The 22,490-nt window shown below is 38.4% G+C and overlaps 1 protein-coding gene across 5 annotated transcripts in view; it reads left to right on the top strand.

Moving 5' to 3' along the window:
• The window catches only part of USP48 (ubiquitin specific peptidase 48), a 65,709-nt gene extending 44,776 nt beyond the window's left edge, over positions 1 to 20,933 (top strand). For 3 of the 5 annotated variants that reach the window (XM_039854696.1, XM_039854697.1, XM_039854699.1), the window contains 10 exons: positions 237 to 298; positions 565 to 675; positions 1,978 to 2,108; positions 2,429 to 2,535; positions 4,466 to 4,570; positions 8,997 to 9,152; positions 13,079 to 13,204; positions 14,680 to 14,728; positions 16,903 to 16,929; positions 18,013 to 20,914. In XM_039854696.1, the coding sequence (XP_039710630.1) occupies positions 237 to 298; positions 565 to 675; positions 1,978 to 2,108; positions 2,429 to 2,535; positions 4,466 to 4,570; positions 8,997 to 9,152; positions 13,079 to 13,204; positions 14,680 to 14,728; positions 16,903 to 16,929; positions 18,013 to 18,035 (897 nt within the window). In that variant the 3' untranslated portion in view covers positions 18,036 to 20,914. Of the gene's footprint in view, positions 1 to 236; positions 299 to 564; positions 676 to 1,977; positions 2,109 to 2,428; positions 2,536 to 4,465; positions 4,571 to 8,996; positions 9,153 to 13,078; positions 13,205 to 14,679; positions 14,729 to 16,902; positions 16,930 to 18,012 lie in introns of all 5 variants that reach the window. The other 2 variants (XM_039854695.1, XM_039854698.1) reach the window with 2 other exon arrangements.
• Positions 20,934 to 22,490: the final 1,557 nt, after the last annotated feature.

Below are 22,490 nucleotides of genomic sequence, written 5' to 3'. Positions count from 1 at the left end.
ACATTCCTGATGAACTGTTTGAGAACAGCCCAGAGTTTCTCTAATTCTCATTTGTTTAGTTTTGTCTAATCAGGGGGATTTACTGTAGCTTGCTATTTCTTGGTAGAGAGCAGTTTTTCCATTTTATTTGTAAAACTTAAAAAAGACCACAGTGTGTAGAAAAACATGTTCCCTAAAGATTTAGGTTCAGAATGCGGTGAATTAATGGATATCTTTATGTGATTTTTCTGTTCTAGGATACAGATGTCCTCTACATTGTGTCACAGTTCTTTGTAGAAGAATGGAGGAAATTTGTTAGGTAGAATCCAAAATTTTTCTGTTTCCGTTTTTTGGGGGGTTGATTTTATAGTGTTTTTAAGAATTCATGGGTTCTGATCATAGTACCCTTTTGGTTACCTTTACTAGTATATACTGAAAGCTCTTCTTTTAAGTTAAATGAATAACTCTAAGAAACATTTAATTACTAATATCCTTTTAAATATATCTCTAATTTTAAAATAATTATCTTAAAAATTTTCTCTGTAGTCATGCAGTATATTAATCCTTCCTGTTTCATTTGAGTAGGAAACCTACAAGATGTAGTCCTGTGTCATCGGTCGGAAACAGTGCTCTTCTGTGTCCCCATGGGGGACTCATGTTTACATTTGCTTCCATGACCAAAGAAGATTCTAAACTGTGAGTTCCTTCTCTTCATGCAATTTTTCTGTTTCTAATGATCGAGAAATTTCTCATCTGACACAATTACTTTAAGAATCTAGTCCTTTGCTAAATTGTGGGTTTTTTTCCTTTTATACGCTCTACTAGAGTGAGCGTTTTTTTTGTTGTTGTTGTTGTTGTTGTTTTTAAATAAAAAAGGCTATTTCTCCATAAAAGGCAAGAGGCTTCCCATGGGCACCTTACCTTTTGTTCCTTCCCTCTTTTTCCTGGAGCCCGGCTTTCTCCTTCCAAGCTGCTGGTAACCAGTGCAGAGTCTCCAGATGGACTTATTTTCCAGAATCACATAATCAACAGGGTTTCGGTTGTCATTTATCTGTAGCCACTAGGCTTCATAAAATGGAGGAGGGGGAAGGCAGCATGGCACTGAGGGATCATCTGGAAATATAGGGTCTTACAATCAAATTTTGATCCACTCCTCAGGTGCTTCCAGAAGGGCTCATCTATGAAACGTAGCCCCGATGTCACAATTTTGTCTTTTGAAATAATTTTTAAATATAACTATATAAGAGAAGGTTGGATGCTTCTCACCTTGCCCAAAAACTGTGAAAAGAACATTGAAACACATAAATAAAAATTCCTTTGGGACAAAGCTAAAGTTAAGGACTTTATTATTTATGTATCAATGCTTTAATATTAGTTAAGGAAGTTTAGAATTAATATATATTTTCTTCTATGTTCTCCCCTCAGCTCTTTTTTCCTTTTTTCTTTTGTTGTTGTTGTTTAAATGCCAGACAGCCAGAACAATAGCTATAATAAAACAAACAAATATGTGCCACCAGCCAGTTTAAAAATTAAACAATTAAAATATAACCGAAGGCTCCTTGGTACTTATCCTTTCTTCCAGTCTTCCTTTTCTCTCTTATTTCCTTCCTCTCTCAATAACTACTGTTCTGAATTTGAGGGTTATCAATCAGAAAGGATTTCTCTAAAAAAAAAAAACCAAAAACACACATAGCAATGTTTGCATATTAAAAAAACTCTTGTATAAATGACATCATACTATATTCTGCAACCGACTTTTTTCACTCAATTTAGGTTTTTGAGATTTAACCATGTTGATTCATATAACTTTAGTTTTAATGCTATCGTAGCATTGTTTTGTATGAAAGAAACTGTTCTTTGTTGATGATGATATTTTTCCCCTCTAATTCCTTTGTATTAAATATTGATTTTGCTGATATTTGTTGAGGAGGCTAATGGATTACGTTAGTTCTCTTAATTTCCGTGTGTCTTAAGGCATGTTGTGGTTTTTTTGCACAGTATAGCTCTCATATGGCCCAGTGAGTGGCAAACGATACAAAAGCTCTTTGTTGTGGATCATGTAATTAAAATCACAAGAACTGAAGTGGAAGATGTACATCCTTCAGAAACACAGTATATTTCTGAGCCTAGTAAGTTTTCATACTGCTCTTGGTTTCTATAGTAAAAAGTTGACATTTAAGGAGTAAGGAAAGAATATGTCAGTATGGTATTCTCTATTTAAAATTAAAGATCATGTGGCATTCCAAACTAATACTCTCCAGGTGAAAACTATCATATAATCATTTAGTTTTTGTATGTTTATTTGTTGATAGTAAGTGGGTTTCCTTATTTGCATATAACAGAATACAATAATTAATAGAGAATATGAGTAGTAGTTTAATGAATACTCAGTGGCAACTTTGATACATATTTTTAGAGGTTCTTCAACGCCACTTCTGTTTTGTTTTAGAACTCTGTCCAGAATGCCGAGAGGGCTTATTGTGTCAACAGCAAAGGGACCTGCGTGAATACACTCAAGCCACCATCTATGTCCATAAAGTTGTGGATAATAAGAAGGTACCAGTCCCTCTTGTGGCCATGACTAGTAATGATCAAGCTTATTTTTGTTTGTTTGGCTTGCTTTTGGACTGCTTAGAGTCACATTTTTGTTTTCTTGGAGCTGTTTGGCATAAGAATATAAATTACACAAGAATTGAAATTAGACAAGAATTGAATAATTATGTGATTATATGTGGAATTAATCAGTTACTGTATACACAAATACTTATTGAATGTCACCTGTGTGCCAGGGATGTTTTTCTGCTGGGGATACAGTGGTGAAGAAGATAGACAAGGCACTGGCCCTCAAGAATGTTTGTACCTAGTGAAGTGAACCAAGAATAAACCCATAAGTTTATAAACATATAATCCATAAATTAACTTGATTTCGTACAGGGAGGAATGTTTCGAAGGAAATTTAACAGGGCAAAGTGAGAGACTGATAGAGGTGGAGGTGACAGTCAGATAGGGAGGGAGTATTAGGCAGGAAAGACGACTTAGAAGAAGCATAATTTTACCTGAGCATTAGCTATCAGGGATCTAGCCTAGGGAGAGTATTCCAACAAAGGGAGGAAGAAGAGCTAAAGGGATAGCCTAATGTGTTCAAGCAGTAGAGTGAAAAATCATTGTATCTAGAGCAGCACTGTCCAATAGAACTTCCTGCAATGACAGAAATGTCTATGTCTATACTATACACTACAGTACCACTAGACACATGTGACTGTGGAGCACTTGAATTATGGCTACGGTGACTAGATTTTTAAATTTAAACATTTAAATAGCCACGTGTGGCCACCGGATACTGTAGTGGACTAGAATGAAGTTTCTTTCAGGTAGAGATAGTGATGGAATGAGGGACCAAATTCTGTTAGATTTTATACATTATACCAAGGCTTGGGATTTTATTCTAAGTGTGGCTATAAGCCATTGGAGAATTTCTAGCAAGGTCGTGTGTTATCTGATTTATGCTTTAAAAAGGTCACCCTGCCCATTGTGTTGGAATTGGTGAGGGCATAACATAAGAAAAGTCAGTTTATAGATGACTTGCATTGATCTACAAGGGTAGGTAAAATAGACAGGCTTGGGTATATTTTGGGAGATGAGGTGTTAAAACTTAACTGTGGATTAGATTTGGAGCATTTTTATTATTTTAGTAAGAGGGATGGCTCTTGGGTAGATTCTGACCCAGATCTATGGACATCTCATTAATTTGATTCCAAGATTTTTGGAATTAAAGACAAAATAGAATGCATTTTATTCAATAGTTACCACACACATTGTTATAGAAAGGCAGCTTACAAATTAGACTTTAAAGGTCTAGGGTTGTGCTTTCCAAGTTGAACTAAGGTCTTCACTTCCTAGTGGGAAAAGGAAGCTAGCGAACATAAATGTCTCAATTTATCCCTTTGAAATGCTCTTAAATTTTTTGTATCTATTAGTACATGTATATATTGGCACCTAGTATAATACAGTATCCAATTTAGCAAAAGTTTTAGTATTTGAGCTTCATAACAGTATTTCATAGTGCATGAGAGCACTTTGTTTTCGTTCTTCATCTTCTCAGTCTTAAGGAGCATTGTGACTTCTGCTGTCTGAACGACTTGACTTGAAAAGGCCTGACAATCAGTAAACTAAGGAAAACGTAGAGCATCTTTGAACTTCTGCAAAATAACATCATTGTAAAAGCCTGATAATAATAACTGTTCTGTAGAGATCACTTACATTTATGGTGACTGCATTAAAAACAAGAATAAATCACAGGATAAAAACTAACGTGTTAAAAGAGCACAGAATACATAGAGCCGCTGAGTTTTGATCCTCATTTTGGTCTGTTATCCCACCATTGATAAAAGTGGCCGGCCAGTCAAAGCCCCCACAGCCTCCGTAGCTTGTCTTCCTAGGGTCTGACCTACTTCTCTTTCTCTCTCTGTTCTCCTGGCGCATTCAGGTGATGAAGGATTCGGCTCCCGAGCTGAATGTGAGTAGTTCTGAAACAGAGGAAGATAAAGAAGAAGCTAAACCAGATGGAGAAAAAGATCCAGATTTTAATCAAGTACGTGTCGAAGCTGCTTTTCATTGTCATACATTCTGCTGTTCTGGAAGAGCAGCCACTTCGTTCCCCCGACATCTCTGTGCCCTACGTGGGATGTTGGTTCTCAGCTCCCTTCCTCATTTTCTCTCTTTCCTTAGTTTTGGTGGCACGTTCTAGCTGTCCTGATTTCTCACGAAAAGCCGTGGACTACATTATTCCACAATTAATGTTTCTTGCTATTAAGGAAAAAAGGCTAAAATATAATGTAACAGATTTTTAGCTGGAAAAGAAAACTAAAACAAGACCCATATCTTGGTTTGTTGTTTAATTATGGAATCTTTAAGTATGAAAAAATTATTTAACTCAGATTTCCTCATTATAAACAAAAATAAACTGTAGCTTTAATAATGGAGTTAATAGATGGGCTTTGGGGCCTCTAAATAAGGTGTTCGATGACCAGATCAGCATTAATCTTTTGTTGTGCTGAACTTCGAATTCTATTAAAATTGCCTGTTTTCTCTGTATTCCGTTATGATTTTCTATCCCGTCGCCCTTTATTTGGTTGCTTGGTTATATTCTATATGTTCATAGTGATATTGGAGAAAATTGTCTTAACAGGAAATAATGTGGGAATGTTTGGTTGGTATATGATGTAGATAAGTTTCAGTTTCTCAAAAAATCAGACCCCTGTGTTCCAGGATAATCTATGAATACCTTAAATTCATGGAATTTCTATTCTAACTAGAGATTAGTTTTAACAGGTGAGGTATTTATTTTCTTTCCTTACTGCTAAAATATAGTATAGTCAAATTATGGTTATCATTCTCCCCGAAGGAATAAAAGTGTCATAATGGCCATCTGCTGTATCTGTTACAGAGCAGAGATATCTGGGCTTGTTGGCCTGTCTGTACACACTGATACTGTTACTTCATTTTCAACATTGAGAAAGTCTAAAAAGCCCTCTTGACTTGAATCTTGGTCTCCGTGAGGTAAATGTTACTTGTAGTTTCACAGCTGGTGTAGAGATATGTCAGCATTAGTTTCCATGGCTTGTCAGTCTTTTAAAATGTTAACTTTAAAACACATGTAAAAGAACAAAATTGTGCACTTCTATGCACCGCCCTGGTGATGGCGATCAGCCACTCTTGTTAAAGCTTGTATTTCAGTTGTCAGCATAAAGAATCTCCTTTGCTTCAGTACCAATCAAATCTGTACATTTTATAGGAATGCAGGCTTTCAGTTTTGAGGGAGTATTTTCCTGTAATAAATAATACCCTTATTAGAATCTATGTACATGTATGCCTTCTGTTCCTTGGGATAGGTTTTGAGATTACTAAATCAAATAATGTCTCTTGATAAGAGTTTACAAACATATTTTCTGCCTACTAACCTGTTTGTTGTCAACTTTTTCATGTCCCATCTCCTCATAACTTCATCTTCCAAGTCAGAGATCTACCAGCTAGTCTGTTTTTTTTTTAGTTGCCATATTAAAAGTGTGTGTGTGTATGTGTGCATGCATGCGTGCTTGTGTATACACATACCCGTCCTGATTTAGGACTTCATTTTCTTTCCCGAGTTTGGCTGGCAGTACCATACTATTTTACTTATTATCCCTTGGGATTATGGTTTAATAATCAGGTGGGAATCTCATCTTTTTTCAGTTTTTTTATTACCTCTTATCACCAACTCACTTCCCATTCTTTTGGTAAATTTGTTAATTAGTTTGTAAAGCTTGATATGTATGTTCTTTTTGTGTTTAGTTTCTGTTATTTCAAGCTTTGCTCTTCAGCCTAAGAGGTATTTAGAAAACTCTACATTTCAAATAATTTAGACTTTTGGGAAACTAACTTTTTTTGAATATGTTGTTTTTTTCATTATGGTCATAACCACAGCAATTTTTAAAAAGTGAATGTTGAGTTCTTCTCAGTTGTGGATGACAACAGATTTCACATTGACAAATATGATAGAGAATGCTGGGAAACATTGCTTTGTATGCTGTAATTACTTTTTATACTTTATAATTTTCTTCTGTCTTCTCCTTGTTTGGATGTTGTAATACTCTAGCATGTTTTAAATAGTTCTTGTCCCACAAGTGAATCTCAAGTGTAACCTTCCTTCTTTAGAAAAGAGCATAGAGTCCCAGAATGTCAGCTTCCTCAAACCTTTTCTTTGTAATACAGTCAACCCTTGAACATTCCTGGGGTTAGGGAGGCTGATCCCCCGCACAGCCGAAAATCCACGTATGATTTTGACTCCCCAAAAACTTTACCAGTAGCCTACTATTGACTGGAAGCCTTACCAATAACATAAACAACTGATTAACACTTATTTTGTATGTCATATGTATTACATATTGTATTCTTAACAATAAAGGTAGAGAAAATGAAAATGTTATTAAGAAAATCACAAGGTAAATACATGTACTATGTTTATTGGAAAAAGAAAACGTTTAAAGTGGGCCTGCATATTTCAAACCTGTGTTGTTCAAGGGTCAACTGTACATTATAGTATCTCAGTGTATAGATAGCTTCTGTAAGTGCTGTTTTAAATCCCTGTAATAGCAATGATGCATTTCTACTTGTCCTTAATGGAGATGAACAAATCCCCTTTCCTCTTTTCTCTAAGCTAGATCAACCCACTTCCTTTGACTTTGACTGTATCTACAATTTAGGTTAATAATGTACCCAGTGTTGGGTATCACTTAGGTAATTGAAAGCCTTCTAAAACCAGTGGGCTGGTTTTTGTCAGATAAGTTGGATTTTAATTCTATGGATTTTTATGAAAAAATAATTCTGGGAAAAGCTTTTAGAACCCATTTAGAATCTGAGTCATTAAAAAATGTGTCTTGGTTAATGCTCAGGGCTTTGTTATAGGGTTGTGCTTTGTATTTCTAAAGTAAAATTTTATTATTATAAGTATTTTCCCTTATATTCCTAATTATGGAATTTAGGTTTAGTTTCACCTTTTCATTCAGCAGTGGAGATTAGGAAAAAATATTTCATCAACTTTGATTTTTATTTTTGAACTCGTATGTTCTCCCGACATTTTCTTACGATTGTTAGAATCACCTATGTATTTTTAGACTCGGCGCTAGAGATGAACCTTGTGCAGTGCATAGCCAGTGGATGTCACCCTGAACAAGTGCTCTTCTGTGTTTGTGTCCTGATTCTCTTCTGCTCTGTAACTCTCTGGAGCCCTAATGGTAATGAATATGTGGCATCTGTGCCCATAATGACTCCTAAACCACTCTGCTTACGCACAGCAGTCAGTCAGTGACAACTACGGGAACCAGAGCCAGGGCCTCGGAGTTAGCTAGTTACTTCATTCAGATTTAGTTAAACCGGGGAAAGAATTCTTTTTAAAATTTTGTTTCTTTCATTCTCTGGCCTAGTTAGCAGAAGAATCTTCATTCTTTGTTAACCTCTTGATGAGGCATTTTAGGAGTATTATAGAAAGACATTTGGTCCTTATCTATTTTTTTTTCTTAAGACTACTATAATATGTATCATATATCCATATGTATGCCTGTACTTTCTTACCGAACTATCTTTGAGTAAATCGTGTTCATCATGACATTTTACCACTAAATACTTAAACTAGCATGTAAGTACGGTGTCCTGTTACCTGCACTCAGGTTTCTCCAGCTATCCCAAATATGTCTTAAACAGTTTCCCCTCCTCCAAACCAGCGTGCAGTTAAGGTATGCATTGTTTTGTTTCACTTTATATGGTTATCATGTAGAATAGTTATCCTCTTTGACTTTAATTAGAGACTAGTTCGATTTTTTATAGATTGTCCCACATTCTGGATTCAGCTGATTGCCTCCTTCTGTTAATGATTTTAACTTATTTCTCTATTCCTTGTATTTTCTGGAAGTTGGAAGTTGAGTCTAAATGTCTCATATTTAGATTGAACAGTTTTTGCAAAAATATTTTATAGGCCAAGTTATATATATTGTGATCATGTTGAATCAAATGTCTCCTGTTTTTAGTAAACTAAGTTTGGTGTCTTGATTAAGGTACTGTCTATTTTAAAGTTCTCAGCAGTTTATACTTCTGTGTCATTCTCCAGAAGGCAAGAAAATGTTTAATACCAATTAGGATTATGAATTAAATTTAGTAATCTTAAAGTTTTCTGATGTACCACCTGTATGTTCTAATTTAAGGTCAGACTTACCATTTTGCTTTTAAATAACTTTTATAGTAAGTTTTTTGAATCCTGGCACTTACATGCAGTTAGAGGCATCGCTCATTCACTCTTTTCTTTTTCTTAATTTTATGTGAGCCTGCTAAGAATCTCTGATGAGTTTTCTACTCATTTTTGACATTGAATTACAAATGGTTAAGGGACTAAATAAGATGGCTTTTGTTTTCCTGGTGGACTTTCTCAGCGTGGGTCATACTGCAGATAATTTCAGTGTTTTCTTTGCTTTGCATCTTCGTTATAGAGCAACGGAGGAACAAAGAGGCAAAAGATATCCCATCAAAATTATATCGCCTATCAAAAGCAAGTTATTCGGCGAAGTATGCGACATAGAAAAGTTCGTGGTGAGAAAGCTCTTCTTGTTTCTGCTAATCAAACATTAAAAGAATTGAAAATTCAGGTGAGGACAACATAACATCTGTTTAAGTGTGCTGTGGCCTTAGAGGACCTTCATGAAATCCTGCTTTCCACTTATGTTGATATATGTAACTTTTTTCCAGAACTGACCTCTGTCTGCTCATAGAGGTCATTAAAAGGGGGCTTTGTTGATTTTCAAATTACGCTTGCAAGGCCCCCAAATTAAAATAACTCTTTCTTTAAAATGACTTAAAGTTTTCACAATAGCCAAGAATCTTTCTATGAAGATCAAATGTTTTTTGGATTCTGTAAACTCAAGCCATTTCTGAGCAGCTTTCCAGTAGGAACATTGAGCGCCAATTTGTTAACATGTCAGAGTTGTTCCTGGATAAGTGTTCTCTCACTTTATCATGCTGCGTGTTTTTCTTTGACTACCTACTAGGTATGTGAGTCGATTACCAGGATCTACTGCGAAATGTAAGGGGGAGATAAAAGGCAACTCTTTTAATTGTTTATTCACATGGATGAGTCAGAAATTCTTTTTATCACAGTATTTTTGGTTTCAGATAAGTCTATTTGGTAGAATTTTAAAGTTCCCTTCACCTCTCTTTATAGACTGGTGTTTTCCAAATTGTTTTTTAAGGGTCCAATTTAGATCATTCCCTCTCCATCCCTCTAAAAGCATGCATTGCTTTGCAAATCAATTCAGTGAATGCGGTGTAGGCATTATGAAAATGCTTCATGATAGTGTTATTTCTTGGTAACAGTACTGAAGTACTCTAAATGAGCATGTCAATGGTATATCTCAAAACCCAGACAAAAGGGGCTGATAAATTCAAGATGTCCATGAAAAAAATCTGGCTTCTGATCTGTTTCAGTCACTGATATATATCCAAAAAGTTGACCAAATTTCCCTCTTTGCTACTTTCATGTGGCAAAGTTTACTGGTTATGCATTTCTTTCTTGTTGCTGATATTTATCATTGTAATTGAGGCAAAAGTACAGGCTTCCTTTGAGGGTGTTATGTGTTCCAGATTGTCCTGGGAACAGTATTTCCCTCGTTTGAACCCACAGCTCTGAAAATAAACGTGTCGGCATAATATCTTTCCTCTGTTATTGTACCTTTTACATCTGAGAAAGCTTGTTTCTCTCACCGGCTTTTGCCTGTCAGTGGTAAACCTCGGGCATTCAAAACCTTTAAATTACAAAAAGAGCCCCTGTGGATAAAGACATTTGAAAAGCCTGTACTGCTTTTATTGTGGACTGCCATTTTTGAAGAATAAATCAAAAAGTCAACAGAAATAACCTTTGTCTGGGAGTGTGTTACCTGCACAAATGAGTTGTTAGAAGGCAGCAGCTGTTAAATGAAACCCCCCAGATGTGCTCTTCTCAGATGGTGCCTTTGCAGCGTCCTTCCTCTCCTCTCCCGCCCCTGCTTCAAGGACCGCTGTGATCCAACCAGAGTCAAAAGAGGGGCAGTAAAATGTGATTTCCTCTTGCTGCTCAGTGGTGGTAGCTTTGAAAGCTTCAACTAGATGTGACCTCTTTGCCTGGCGGCCTGGACAGCATTGCAGTCGGTGGTGGGCATGCATGTGATCCTCGGTTAGTGGTGGTGGATGGTTTTTTAAAAGCATATAGTACGTTTTTTATGTTTGATGGAGCCTTTCCTCTAGGGGATACTACAATTCCAAATTATTAGGTTGACAAGCTTTGTAGAACTGTCAGTGTTTTATTCTAGACATGCCCATTTACAGTTGCTTAAAACTTGGAGAAACTTGCTTCACCTAATTATTAATTCATCTACCTATGATGTCATAAAGTAAATGATGCACGATTTATTCATCTCCTTTTTCAGAGGATACTAAGTGTTTAATTGTATTTCATTTTTCTAAAGATAGGTTTTGAGTGGGTGGTATTGCCCGCCTAAGAAAGGAAATTTTGGCACAGGTTAAATGGCTGGCAGCTAAAGCCATTTGCTCCTGCACTTCCTTCTCTCTTTCTCTCTCTTTCTCTCTCTCTCTCTCTGTCTCTCTCTCTCTCTGTCTGTCTCTCTCTCTCGCACGCCACCCACCTTTAGGAGTAAGAGTTTTCATTGTTCAGGTTTTGCTCCACAGATGAGGAATCCTGCACCTACTTGATAAACAGACCTACATGATATTAACTATACTCAAGCATTCTCATAGTGCTTACTGTTTATGAATTATTGTCCCAAAGGGGCCTCCCTGCCTTAGATTGGCCTGTTCTCTCATTCTGAAATATTGTTTTCTCTTCACTAATAAACAGTTGTTTATTTTTCACCGTTCCTCATCTATAAAACCTGTCTTGGCTTATTGTTATAAAGCTGACTTCCTTCTTGTGTCCTTTCCTAGATCCTACACATACCTTCTGCCACCATCTTCACATTGTTTTGCCTTCACTCCTGTGAACTCCTGTGGGGGGGATCAGTCACTTTTGTATTTCTTGCACCTAACACAGTATTCGACACATGGTTATCTTAGTTATCGAATGAATTTAAATGTCCTTGTCTTTGTGCTCAAAATAAAGTATGAGCATCAACCCTCACTGATGGTACTCATGTCTAGAGGTATTTGCTGTTTGTCCAATCTCATGGGGTGGTGCGAAGACACTTAACATTTAGGGTAGGGATGTGAACAAACGTTCCCACAGACGAGCAGCCGTGACATCACCCACATTAAGTTGGCATCAGACACTTCCACTGTAACTGCTTTCTCCTTCACAGGTCCCATTGAATAACCTGGGGCTGGTCGCCTCTGCTGGGGCCTGTGTGCTGGACTGCCTTTGGTAGAGCTATCCTGTCAGTACTTCTTACTCACCAGAAATAGTTATTGCTTCGTAGGCAGGTCATCGATGATGTCAGTGCACTGTAGCCACAGATCCCTGTTACATCAGTCCCTGCTTGCTTCTCAGAGGTTGATGTCCTTTCGAGAATTCCAGTTAAGATTCTTATTTATCCATTTGCCATTATTTAAACCACTTTTCTCATCCCAGTCTTCCCAACTTGGAAAGCTCTTGGGTCTTGTTATACACACAAACGATAGAATAGTTTTCCTATAATATCATGAACATAGATATAATAAAAGTCACATGTAATAGAGTACATCCAATGAGTATGTTACTCAGTTACGAAGCATAATAAAATGAATGCTCTTGAACTTATCCTCCAAGTTAAGAATCAGAACATATCACCGAAGGTGCTTATGTGTGCCTCTCTAAGCCCAATTCCTCCTTGCCCCCCACTGGTAATTACTACCAGGAAATAATAAAAAGTTTTCTGAATTTGAAAAAATGTTCAAGTATTATGCCTAATAGTCTTTCTAAATGGATTTAATTTTTAACACTTGCCTAGAACTGGGGTGGGGTACATGGTCCCTACCCTTAAGAAATTAATATTTTGGTTCTTAGAGGCAGGACTCGGGGCCTAAAAATAAATGAGTTCCAAGGGCTGAATTATATAGTCTAGGCTATTTGCTAAAGGAATCAAAATAAGAAAGAGTCCACATCACCTGCTGGTTAATTCAGAGGTGGTCTTATGAAAGAATTTGGACTTGATTTGATTATTAAAAGGCTGCAGATCTTGGACATGATGGGAGTGACAGTGATGGCCACGCCTTATAATCAGAGGAGCTGTCAGCCCCGCCCTACCTTCTGCTCCTTTGATTTTGGTACACCCCACCCACCCTTGGAGAGGTGATAAGGTACAGAACAAAGGGATCTGTGGGTATAATTGATAATTGTTTCTTAATTCTCTACCAGCCTTCCTAGGGGTGTTCCCAGATGTATTGAGATTATAGCCTCAGTAGGAATTAGCAAGTGGGCTGACTGCAAACTGTGGTATCTTTTGTACTCTGGCGCATTTTGTTTTTTAAAGAATTATGCATTATTTATTCTAATAAGTTATAAGTCTCAATATTTTGCTTCATACAGACTTTTTTTTTTCTTTTTGCACAGATCATGCATGCCTTTTCAGTTGCTCCTTTTGACCAGAATCTGTCGATTGATGGGAAGATTTTAAGTGATGACTGTGCCACCCTCGGCACCCTTGGTGTCATTCCTGAATCTGTCATTTTGTTAAAGGTAGGTAACATTTCCTTTGCTGAGGAATTATAGAAGGTCTTAATGATACACACCCATGTGTAAATTATGTGCAGTAGAGGTCACGGTTGCCTCAGGTCCTCAGCAGGGTGTGGTAATAAGCGACTGCTGTGAACTTTTGGTGGCTTCTGGATTCTCCACCTCTTAGCTTAGCCACAGAGACTTAGAGGAGGTCACGACATTATCAGGTCTCATGGGGTTGTTATTATTTTTGTTAAAAATAATAGATCTAGATTTAGCTTCTTCCCTAATTTCTGGATCAGCAGAATTACTTAACCATACTTCTATTAAAGCATCCCTCATTTCCTCTTGGCTCGAAAGTATGTACCAGCCAGTAAAGCTAGGAAACAGACATGAGACTTGGCCACAGCGGTCAAAATACTTTTGGTTGGCTTCATGGGATTCTTGTCCAGGACATGGAAATTGGCTTTGAGTAGAATGGACTTAGGACAGGTGGAAGATGTTTTAGAAAATAGGGTTTCTGAGAAGTTGTCAAAGAAAATGAATCATTGAACCAGCCTCATTAGTCCAATTCTACCCTCCCTAGGGGCCTGATTTTGTCACTTCCCTTTGCCTCTTGTTTCTTTGTGACCAGAAGTATCACTGCTGTGCCAAACACCACTGCATCATGTGGTAGAATATTTGTCAGGTTTTGACCTGTGAAATAAATGCTTTTCATACCTTAGAGCCTCAATTCTGACGAGATAAAGTTAGGCCCTAGAAATGATGAAGCAGACTCATATCTACCCCACACATGTACACACACCCTTCACCCTATCACCTACCCCTTCCCTCTGTTTACTTTTTGCTTTTCTTAAAGCTGTAGGTTCTGTGGAATTGTTTTGAAAACCTATTGAGTTGTTGAGTCCCAAGGGCCCTTCAGAAATCCGAGAAACGACTTGTATTATTAAAGAATTTGTACTTCAGATGAGTAGCTAGACTCTGCCAGTTATTTGCCTCTTTGTTCAGCTAATCCCATCATAGCTTAGACTCTAAGAAGGATATGGGTATTTTGTTCCCATTGGTGGTGAGGAGGGACAAAAATATATTTTTAACCTACATGGTATTTTTAGAGGACCAGTCTGACTTTATTTCTACCTGACTCACTGTCACCACTAGTATCTTGACTCACATTAATTAAATCAGAATTTAGTGACCTCAGGGTATCTAAACATTTCTACATCTAAAGGTGTTTTTAGAAGCAGGAAAGCAATGTCACATACGGTGCAGTTTTTGGGTGATGAGTGTCTACCCATCGTTGGCAGGGTATCCTTTGTTAATTCTGGACATTGCTGGCTGTGGCCTGAACCCGGTTCTCCACTGGGCAGTTTGGATTTGTGTCTTGTAGAAGTTCAGTAGTCGACTCATGGGCCAGACTCAGTGTGATGAGGACCTGGCCTGCTGCTCTTTCTGGCTCCCTCTCTCGTGGTTTTGAATTGTCTTCATTTGTTTTCTAGGCTGATGAACCAATTGCAGATTATGCTGCAATGGATGATGTCATGCAAGGTAAAGACAAAAGAATCTTAACCTTAGTTATCTTACAAGATCGTAGATAGAGAGAAAAAGATATCTATAAAAATTTGGAAAACGGAAAGCAGAGAGAAGAGTAATTAGAGCTGACACGAAGAAACAAATGTAAGCCTGCAGATGGAAGAGGTCAGCAAGCAGTGAAGCTAATTCAAGTTGCAGAGCCTCAGGCAGGCACGCAGAAATTGGAGACCCCAGGTACCCCTGTAAGTGGGAGTGGGGTATGAGCCTAAAACAGGAAACTTGGTTGAAAAACTGTATACGAAGCAATTGGACAACTCACCACTCCCCAGATCCTCACAGCCCCTCCCTTTCCACCCATGTCACTGCCTCTTCCCCACCTGTGTTCCTTAGATGAGCAACTAGAGTATGTGTTTCAGCTCTTTGACTAAATTAAACCAGAAAGGAGGCCTGTTACATACCAAATAGGGAGACCACCTTCTATCTCTTTGTTCGAATGCTGGCAGCCCATCTCTCTTAACTCCGCATAGGAAGAAGGAGATTCCTTTGTGGGGAAACTGGCCAATTCAAGAAAATAATCTACAGATATAAAAAAGAAAGTGGTTCATCTCCCAGGGACCCTTATGAAGCCTACCAGTGCTCACTGAACAGTTTTCAGTCATCTTTTTAGTGAGTCACACTTAACTAGGCAGAAATGGGCAGCCAGCGGTCCCAAGACAGTTGAGGAATGAGAGCATAGAACTGAAAGATGTCAGTCACAGACTGAGAGAAAGGACCCCAGAGGAAATGGACAATGCAGGAAGCATAAGAAAGCTTACAAATTAACTATAATGCAGAGAGAAAGAACAAACAACAACAAGGAACAAAATAAAAGGAACATTTGGAGAACAAAAAGGAGTTTATGAAAATAAACGATTGCACCAAGGGCCCAACACAGGAAGTGAAATTCTAGGGATAAGAGGATCCTAAAAGCATCTTAGAGATGTGGGAGGAAAACCAATCACAGTCGTAGGGTGAAGAGTCAGAAAGATAAACTAATGGAGCGATGCCAAAGAGGAAAAGTGAATTCCAGTCTAGAATTCTGTAATTAGACAGACTTAATTTTACCCCTCACACTTGATAGCTCTTGGAACACATGTAAGGACTCAGAAAATTTATCTTGCAAGCACTATTTGCCAAGATGCTATGGGAGGATGTGCTCTTAAACAACAGAGTGAATCAAGAAAGAAGTCAGCAGTGGAACCAGAAAACAGGGATCCGACTTAGGAAAAGGTGCCCTAGAAGATGGTGAAGGGAAATTTCAGAACAGAAGCCCAGTATCAGGCATGGAGCACACCCAGTCCAGATGGGAGCAGTGGGATGTAGGCTTTGTCAAAAGATGTCCAACAGGGAAAAGTGGAAGTGATAGATGATTATCTTGAGGTTTATAGGTCTTGAAGAGTTTACACTTGAGTTGGAAATGGTACGGATAAAATGAAACACAAATAATGGAGCAGCTACCAACCCCCCCTCCCAAAAAAAAAACCGAAAAAGTCATGCCAGACAAGAAATGGTATAACCAGGGTACACCAAAGGATTCAATTGTGAACAATATATTTAGAGTTAAGAATATTGTAAACACCGGAGATCGATTGACTTAACAACAAAGTATCACTGTCGGGAGGGTGGGGTAGGGGGCCGCTGGTATGTAAGAGGTGGTAGAAGAGCTAAATGTCTATCTTTCATTGAGGAAGTTATTAGACATTATCTAAAATTATGAAATAACAATATAAACATGTTATTTAGAAATAAAGAGGTTAAATACCAAAAGAAATGGCTACAAGAGTCAAAATGGATTCCTTCTGGAGTATGGGAATGGGGGGACAGAGCAGGCAGAGTGACAGCACCAGACCGCGTAGTCATGTGGTTTTCTCTAGGCCTTCCCCGCAGTCATGCAAAGTGTCGGCTCCAGTTATTACAACCCTTATTTACCAATATTTGACTTTTTAAATGATGCGTATTATTATTTGGATAAAAGTAAAAACAGAAAGAATGTCATCTGATTATTTTCATCCATAACTTCAAAAGTAATCATTATGGGTGAGTTAAGGTAATTAAAAGTTATTTTAAACTTTTCATCTTTAAGCACGGAAGTGATTTTATTGCTCTCTGTCGTGACAGTCTTTTCAATTTGGAATTCTTTTTTTTTCCAGTGTGTATGCCAGAAGAAGGGTTTAAAGGTAAGTTACATTTGTCATGTTTTGCTTACGAGTGTCAGAGTCATACTGTAATTTTCTATTAAAGCGAAGGCTATAATTTGATTTTAAAATTTAATTCAGTCTGAGTCTCATGACCGAAATTAATTTTAGTTAAATGCATTTTTTATTCAAGCCTCTTCTTTATCCGTTTCAGCACTCAAGCCTCAGGTGGGGCCTGTGCGTTAGAAGTATCTACTGCCAGATGTCCATTCTGTTTTCTCTCATTTGGGAGGGAGGTCGGGGCATTAGCCAGTGGCATTTCGAGATTTCTATTTAACCTTTTTCCAGTTCATCCTGTCAGTCCCATCTTACAGCAAAACAGTTTGTGTGCAGCTATTGGTAAGAATTAGAGGAGAAGAATTTGCTGAATTATATGAGGTTCAGCGAAAAGATTTCATTAATCTATTTAGAATTAAGGCATTTCTTGGATTATTACTTTAGATGGAGACACGGCGGTGCCTTGTACTGCATCTTGGCCACGATAGTTGTATACACCAATAATTTTCATTAATCCATCAAATATGGACCTTTGACATTTACAGACTTAAGTGTTGCCTGCCATTTCAGTCCGTTGCGGCCTACTCCAGAGGTCCATAGCAGGTTGTGATTTTGCCCAGGAATGAGCTTGAATCAAAAATCAGGGGTTCTTTGCTAAAGCAAATGAGTGAGTAAAGCTACTGGCCTAAATAAAGGCTTCCTCTCAGTGCGGCTTTGTTGTCTACATGGTACCACCAAAAAGAAACTCCTGATGTGGTTAAAACAAAACAAAACAAAAAGCAAAAAATTTCTTTATGAAAATGGCCATCAAATGAAAGCATCAATAAAATCTGATTCACTTGTGTGAAGACAACACATAGGAAACACATGGCTTTCAACAGAAATGTGATTTAGCTGAAAGCCTCAAGTTGGCTGATATTTTTTTCTTATCCTTCAACGTCAAAGGGCTGCTGTGCTCATTTATTAAATTGGATATTCTCTGTTGATGGTGCGTTCTTGGCAAATGGAATACGTGAACTCTTAGTTTTTGGTTCACAACTGTACCTCCACGTGTGTTTCTTTTCCCAGGTACTGGTCTACTTGGACATTAATCTTTTGAACACTTGCTGACTACTAAGAAATGACCAGAAGGGAAGAGGAGTTTGACATGTTAGGGCATTAAAGAAAAGCTGGATTTAAGAATTAAATCATTACATGACTCTTCCAAAAGGCAGAAAACCATTCAAAAGTGACTGTCCCAAATGCCTTATGTCAAATAAAGCAGATTGCACTGAAGGACATCAGACTTGAAGGAAATGTTTCAAATTTTATATTTAAGGGGGGTGGGTTGGTGGGAAGGAAAGGGCAAATAAAGATTGAACGAGTTTAGTAGCAGTAACAGTAAATCATGTTTACATATGAGATTTATAGTCATGGGAGGGAATAAAATTCTGTTATATTTCCTTGCTTGAGTTTCATACCAGATGCATTGGTCCATAAGGGATTTGTATCACAGTAGGTGGGACAACATTCTGCTCTGAACTAAAAGTAATTCTTTAGAGACATAACCTGCTTACCAATACTTGTCTTTGATTCATATTTTACTTTCAATAAAGCATGAAAGTGAAGAACTTGCCATAATTGTGGAAAAGTGTCTTCAGATTAGACTCCTCTCCGTGTCGCCTGCAGCGCACCTGCCCCACGCTGCCCGGCGGTCTGTCTCTTAGTGTCGGTTACAGGAGGGGGCACCTGCGTGTGTCCTGCCATGAGCAAGGGACTCTGTCTCATTTTTGGCTTCAAAGGTTTTTGCTTTCAAGCATTTCAGAAAGGACAGCGAATATTTATTACATGTGATAGCATCCTCCTCCAGTTTTTGCTATTATTCAGAAGTGGGAAATCAGATACACCTTGCACTTTTGAAAAATCCGCCTACCTTGGCAGAAGAGTAAAGTGGACTGAAGTACATGTGGACAACACAAGGCTTTTATAAAACGTTTTTCCATCTTCCGCGTGCACCATTCCTTGCATTTCAATTCTCTTTTTTGAAAGCATTCTTCCTAAATGGCCAGAAAAGGATCTTTTACATCACTTTGTTTAAAAAAGAAAAAAAAAGTGTATGGATGGGCTGTGCCATTTTACCCAATTCAGGATTATTGTTATTAACAACATAGAACCGAAGCAAGATTCTTAAGGATATTGAAGGACTTTTAAATGAAATTTAAGACTGGAGTTTGTTTCACTGTTTTCTCTGTTGAGTATGTATGTACATCTTTGGGGCAGAGATGCTGACTCAGGTGTCTCTCTTGCTAACATTTGTTTTTTTTAGACTTGGATTCGTGCTAGGCTTCCCACCCCTTTTCTGAAAATTTAAGCTCAAATAATGGATGGGGGAGGCAGGTTTCAATTGGAGGACCAGTAACCTTGGCAGCATCCCTTTTGAATAGCTCTTTTTATCAGAATAATTATGGCTGTTTGGTAAAATTATAACTTCTTGCTTGTGTTTCCCCTCTGTGTTTGCAATGTCTTCAGTCTGTGCACCCTGAGGAGACGGGGTTTGTTTAATGAGCCTGTGTGGGAGAGTGAGAGCTGCACACAGGACCCTCGAAACCATCCTAGGAACCAGTGGTTCCCACCTTGAGATCGGCCCAGGGAAAGGACTCAAAAATCAAGATCACGGATAGCTAATCCTGATTTTTTTAGATCTTAGTCTTTTATTTTGCTCCAGAGAAATGAAGCTGGAGCATAAAAGTAATAACACACCAAGCAACTTACTCTTTCCCAAGGTAAAGGCTTGTGTACACATTCACTCAGGGCCAGATGCAGCGACTTCCTTGTCCCTGACAAGCGGCTGTTTAGCCAGAGGAGGTTCTTCCTGGGGATTGACAGCAACATGTTAGGAGCCCCCAGAAAGCTGATATCTTTCTCCCAATTTGCCGTTAATAACAGTTTTAAAATTTGTTACTTGAGTCTTATTTTTTTCTTATGCAATGGCACAAAATAACAGCCTTTTGTAAGTCTTCCAGGCTGATAACCCAGTCTCAGTACTGGCTCCTGCATTAACACTGCCCAGAGTGAGAGTGGGGTGGGCCTCGAGTGAGCAGGTGATTCTCCCCAAGTCTGTCCTCAGAGCCCCAGTTGTCCCTCCTGCCCTTGCAGCTTACCTGGTTCTACCAGCACTACTCAGAATGTCAGCTATGGCCCCAGCAGTGCTGCAACGCTTCGTTAGAGACGTAGGAGCTCAGGCCCCAGACCCACCCAATCGGAATCTGCATCCCCAGGCTGCTCCCCTGTGCTCTTTGAAGTAAAGGAGCCTTGGGCTGGGACCTCTTCCCCACCCACAGTAACTAGTGGCCTTGCATTGCCACCCTCACCAGTTTGTACAGCGAGCACAGGTATAAGGTATAACCTAAACCCGATTCTTCCTTTGTATTTACAAATAGTTGGAGACCAATTGGCTGTGACCACATTGAAGTACAGAGACTCTTTCCATCGGGTTTTTTATGTTGTGCATGTGTACTTTTATATACTAGATCAGTCAGTCTTCTGTAGCAGGTTATTATAAAGCTTGAGGTCCCCTCCTCTTATATTTTTGGCCATTCCTTAATCCCAAACTAATGTGTACAACATATGCTGGTACAAATTGTTACCATTATCTGAAATATAGGTTGCCATTTGGACGTTTTCATTCCCTGGGAGAATAAGTATCTTTCTGTGTATTAATGAACATTGTTTAGAATTACTGTGATCTTTCTGCCAAATTAAAAAGAAATGAGTGTCCCTTTATTTCTATGGAATCATAATCCAGAGTGATTTTTTTTATTTCTTTGAATGTCCAGTTGGTTAGTCTGTGTGGTCATGGACTTGTTGATCAGACCCTGGTTAATAATGCTGAGGTTGAATAACCTGTTTTAAGTACCCAAGGGATGATTTATTGCTGTCAAAACAAACTGCTGAAGTGAAATGAGCATTAAAGCCTGTCTTTCCTGTTAAAGAATCATGGAAGAGTATCACATCCTTTCTCTTTGGTGTTTTAATGTTCAGCTTGTTTAATGTTACAGGGGACTGTGAACAGTTCAGGCCGCTGAAAAGCCAGTGTTTTCATTTTAAGAAGATTCTCACCCCTTTGCCAATACCCTGCACACCTCTCGTCCACCCCCAGACCCCTACCTCTACCCTAGCAAAGAGCAGAGTTTTGTCACCAGTTGCATTCTGATTCTGAAGGCTAGGAGTTCACCACCTCAACCTTAAACGTTGTACTGACACTAATATTAGCTGGGGATTTGATTATCAACATTGAAATCCTTTATTCATTAAAGTACAAATTGGAAGCATTTGTAAAATGATACCACTTTAACAGATATTTCACTGGGCAAACAGCTCTATGCCAAGTCCTGTGTGCCAGAGTCTAGTAAGTAGGGAGGCACAGGAAATAACCTCTGCCTCTCATACATCCCAAACCCTTGTGGTTTTTTCGAGTCTGGCTGTTAATTGGACTAAGTGTGTAGGCAGGTGTTGAAAGGGCAAGTGTGAGAAGCTGGGTCACTTGTGTTCCAGATAATTCGTTTACCTTGTAACTAAGAAAAGTTGCTTTGACTTAGTTTCCTTATCTAGTAGAATAAGGCAGTGTTTGCTGCCTCGTTTACCCTCCCACACTGAAGCAATAATATTGTTGGGGTAAAAAATACATTGCATTATTCTTTCTAATTAGAAAGACTAGCCTTTGCAAGGAAATGCTGTGGAATCTTTTTTTTTTTTTTGCAAATCTTCAAAAAGGTCTTGGAACCACAAAGCCGAACTACTTGGAAGCCCTCTCAGAACTTTTAAAATGGACCTTATGCTGGAAGCCCTTGGAGCTAAAATGACTGGAAAGGTGTTCGGTCTTCCTGTTACATAAATATTTCATCTTGGTCCATAGGAAATGAAGCCAATGGCCAAATACTAAGCTGTCTCGATTCTGTGTTTATTTGCAGGATCATGTTAAAAGATATTCGAAATATGTTTAGAATGCATGTGGAAGATTTGTGTCTTTGTGACGGGCAGGTCCTGCCCCAGAGGGGCAGATGCCTAGGTTTTGATTGTCATTGCCAAGAATACCAGAAACAGGTATCGTGAGGCTCGGAGGTAGAGCTGTGCAGGCACCGGGCAGCAAGAAGTAATGCAGAAGCCTGGCCAGTGTTTACCAGCTACTTCGAGAATCATGTTTTTCATTATTTACCCCTTGAGCCTTCATGAATAACATTGTTCAAACGTACAGTACACAGAACAGATATTTCTTGTGCTCTCTCTTCCCTAACAAATAAACCACAGGACCGTTTTTATCAAATTAACATGGCATGCTGCTAACCATATCACATTCATCACTTTTTTAATGTGTGTTTCAGACAAGTTGGTGATATTTCTTCATATGGTGAAATTTAAGTATCTTCTGAGCCTCATTAGATTTGGGGAAGAAGGGGGCTGCAGGATTGATCTCTTGACTTGCCAAGGGTTGTATGACCTCTTCTGGGTGACTGGTCTGCTTTTAGCATTGGGACCTGCATTACTGGACCAAACCTTTGTTATGTCCC

This window comes from Pteropus medius, unplaced genomic scaffold, assembly GCF_902729225.1.
Source record: "Pteropus medius unplaced genomic scaffold, Ma_sr-lr_union100, whole genome shotgun sequence".
NCBI lineage: Eukaryota > Metazoa > Chordata > Mammalia > Chiroptera > Pteropodidae > Pteropus > Pteropus medius.
Note: the sequence above shows the minus strand (reverse complement) of the source record. Positions and strands in the feature narration are given on the sequence as shown.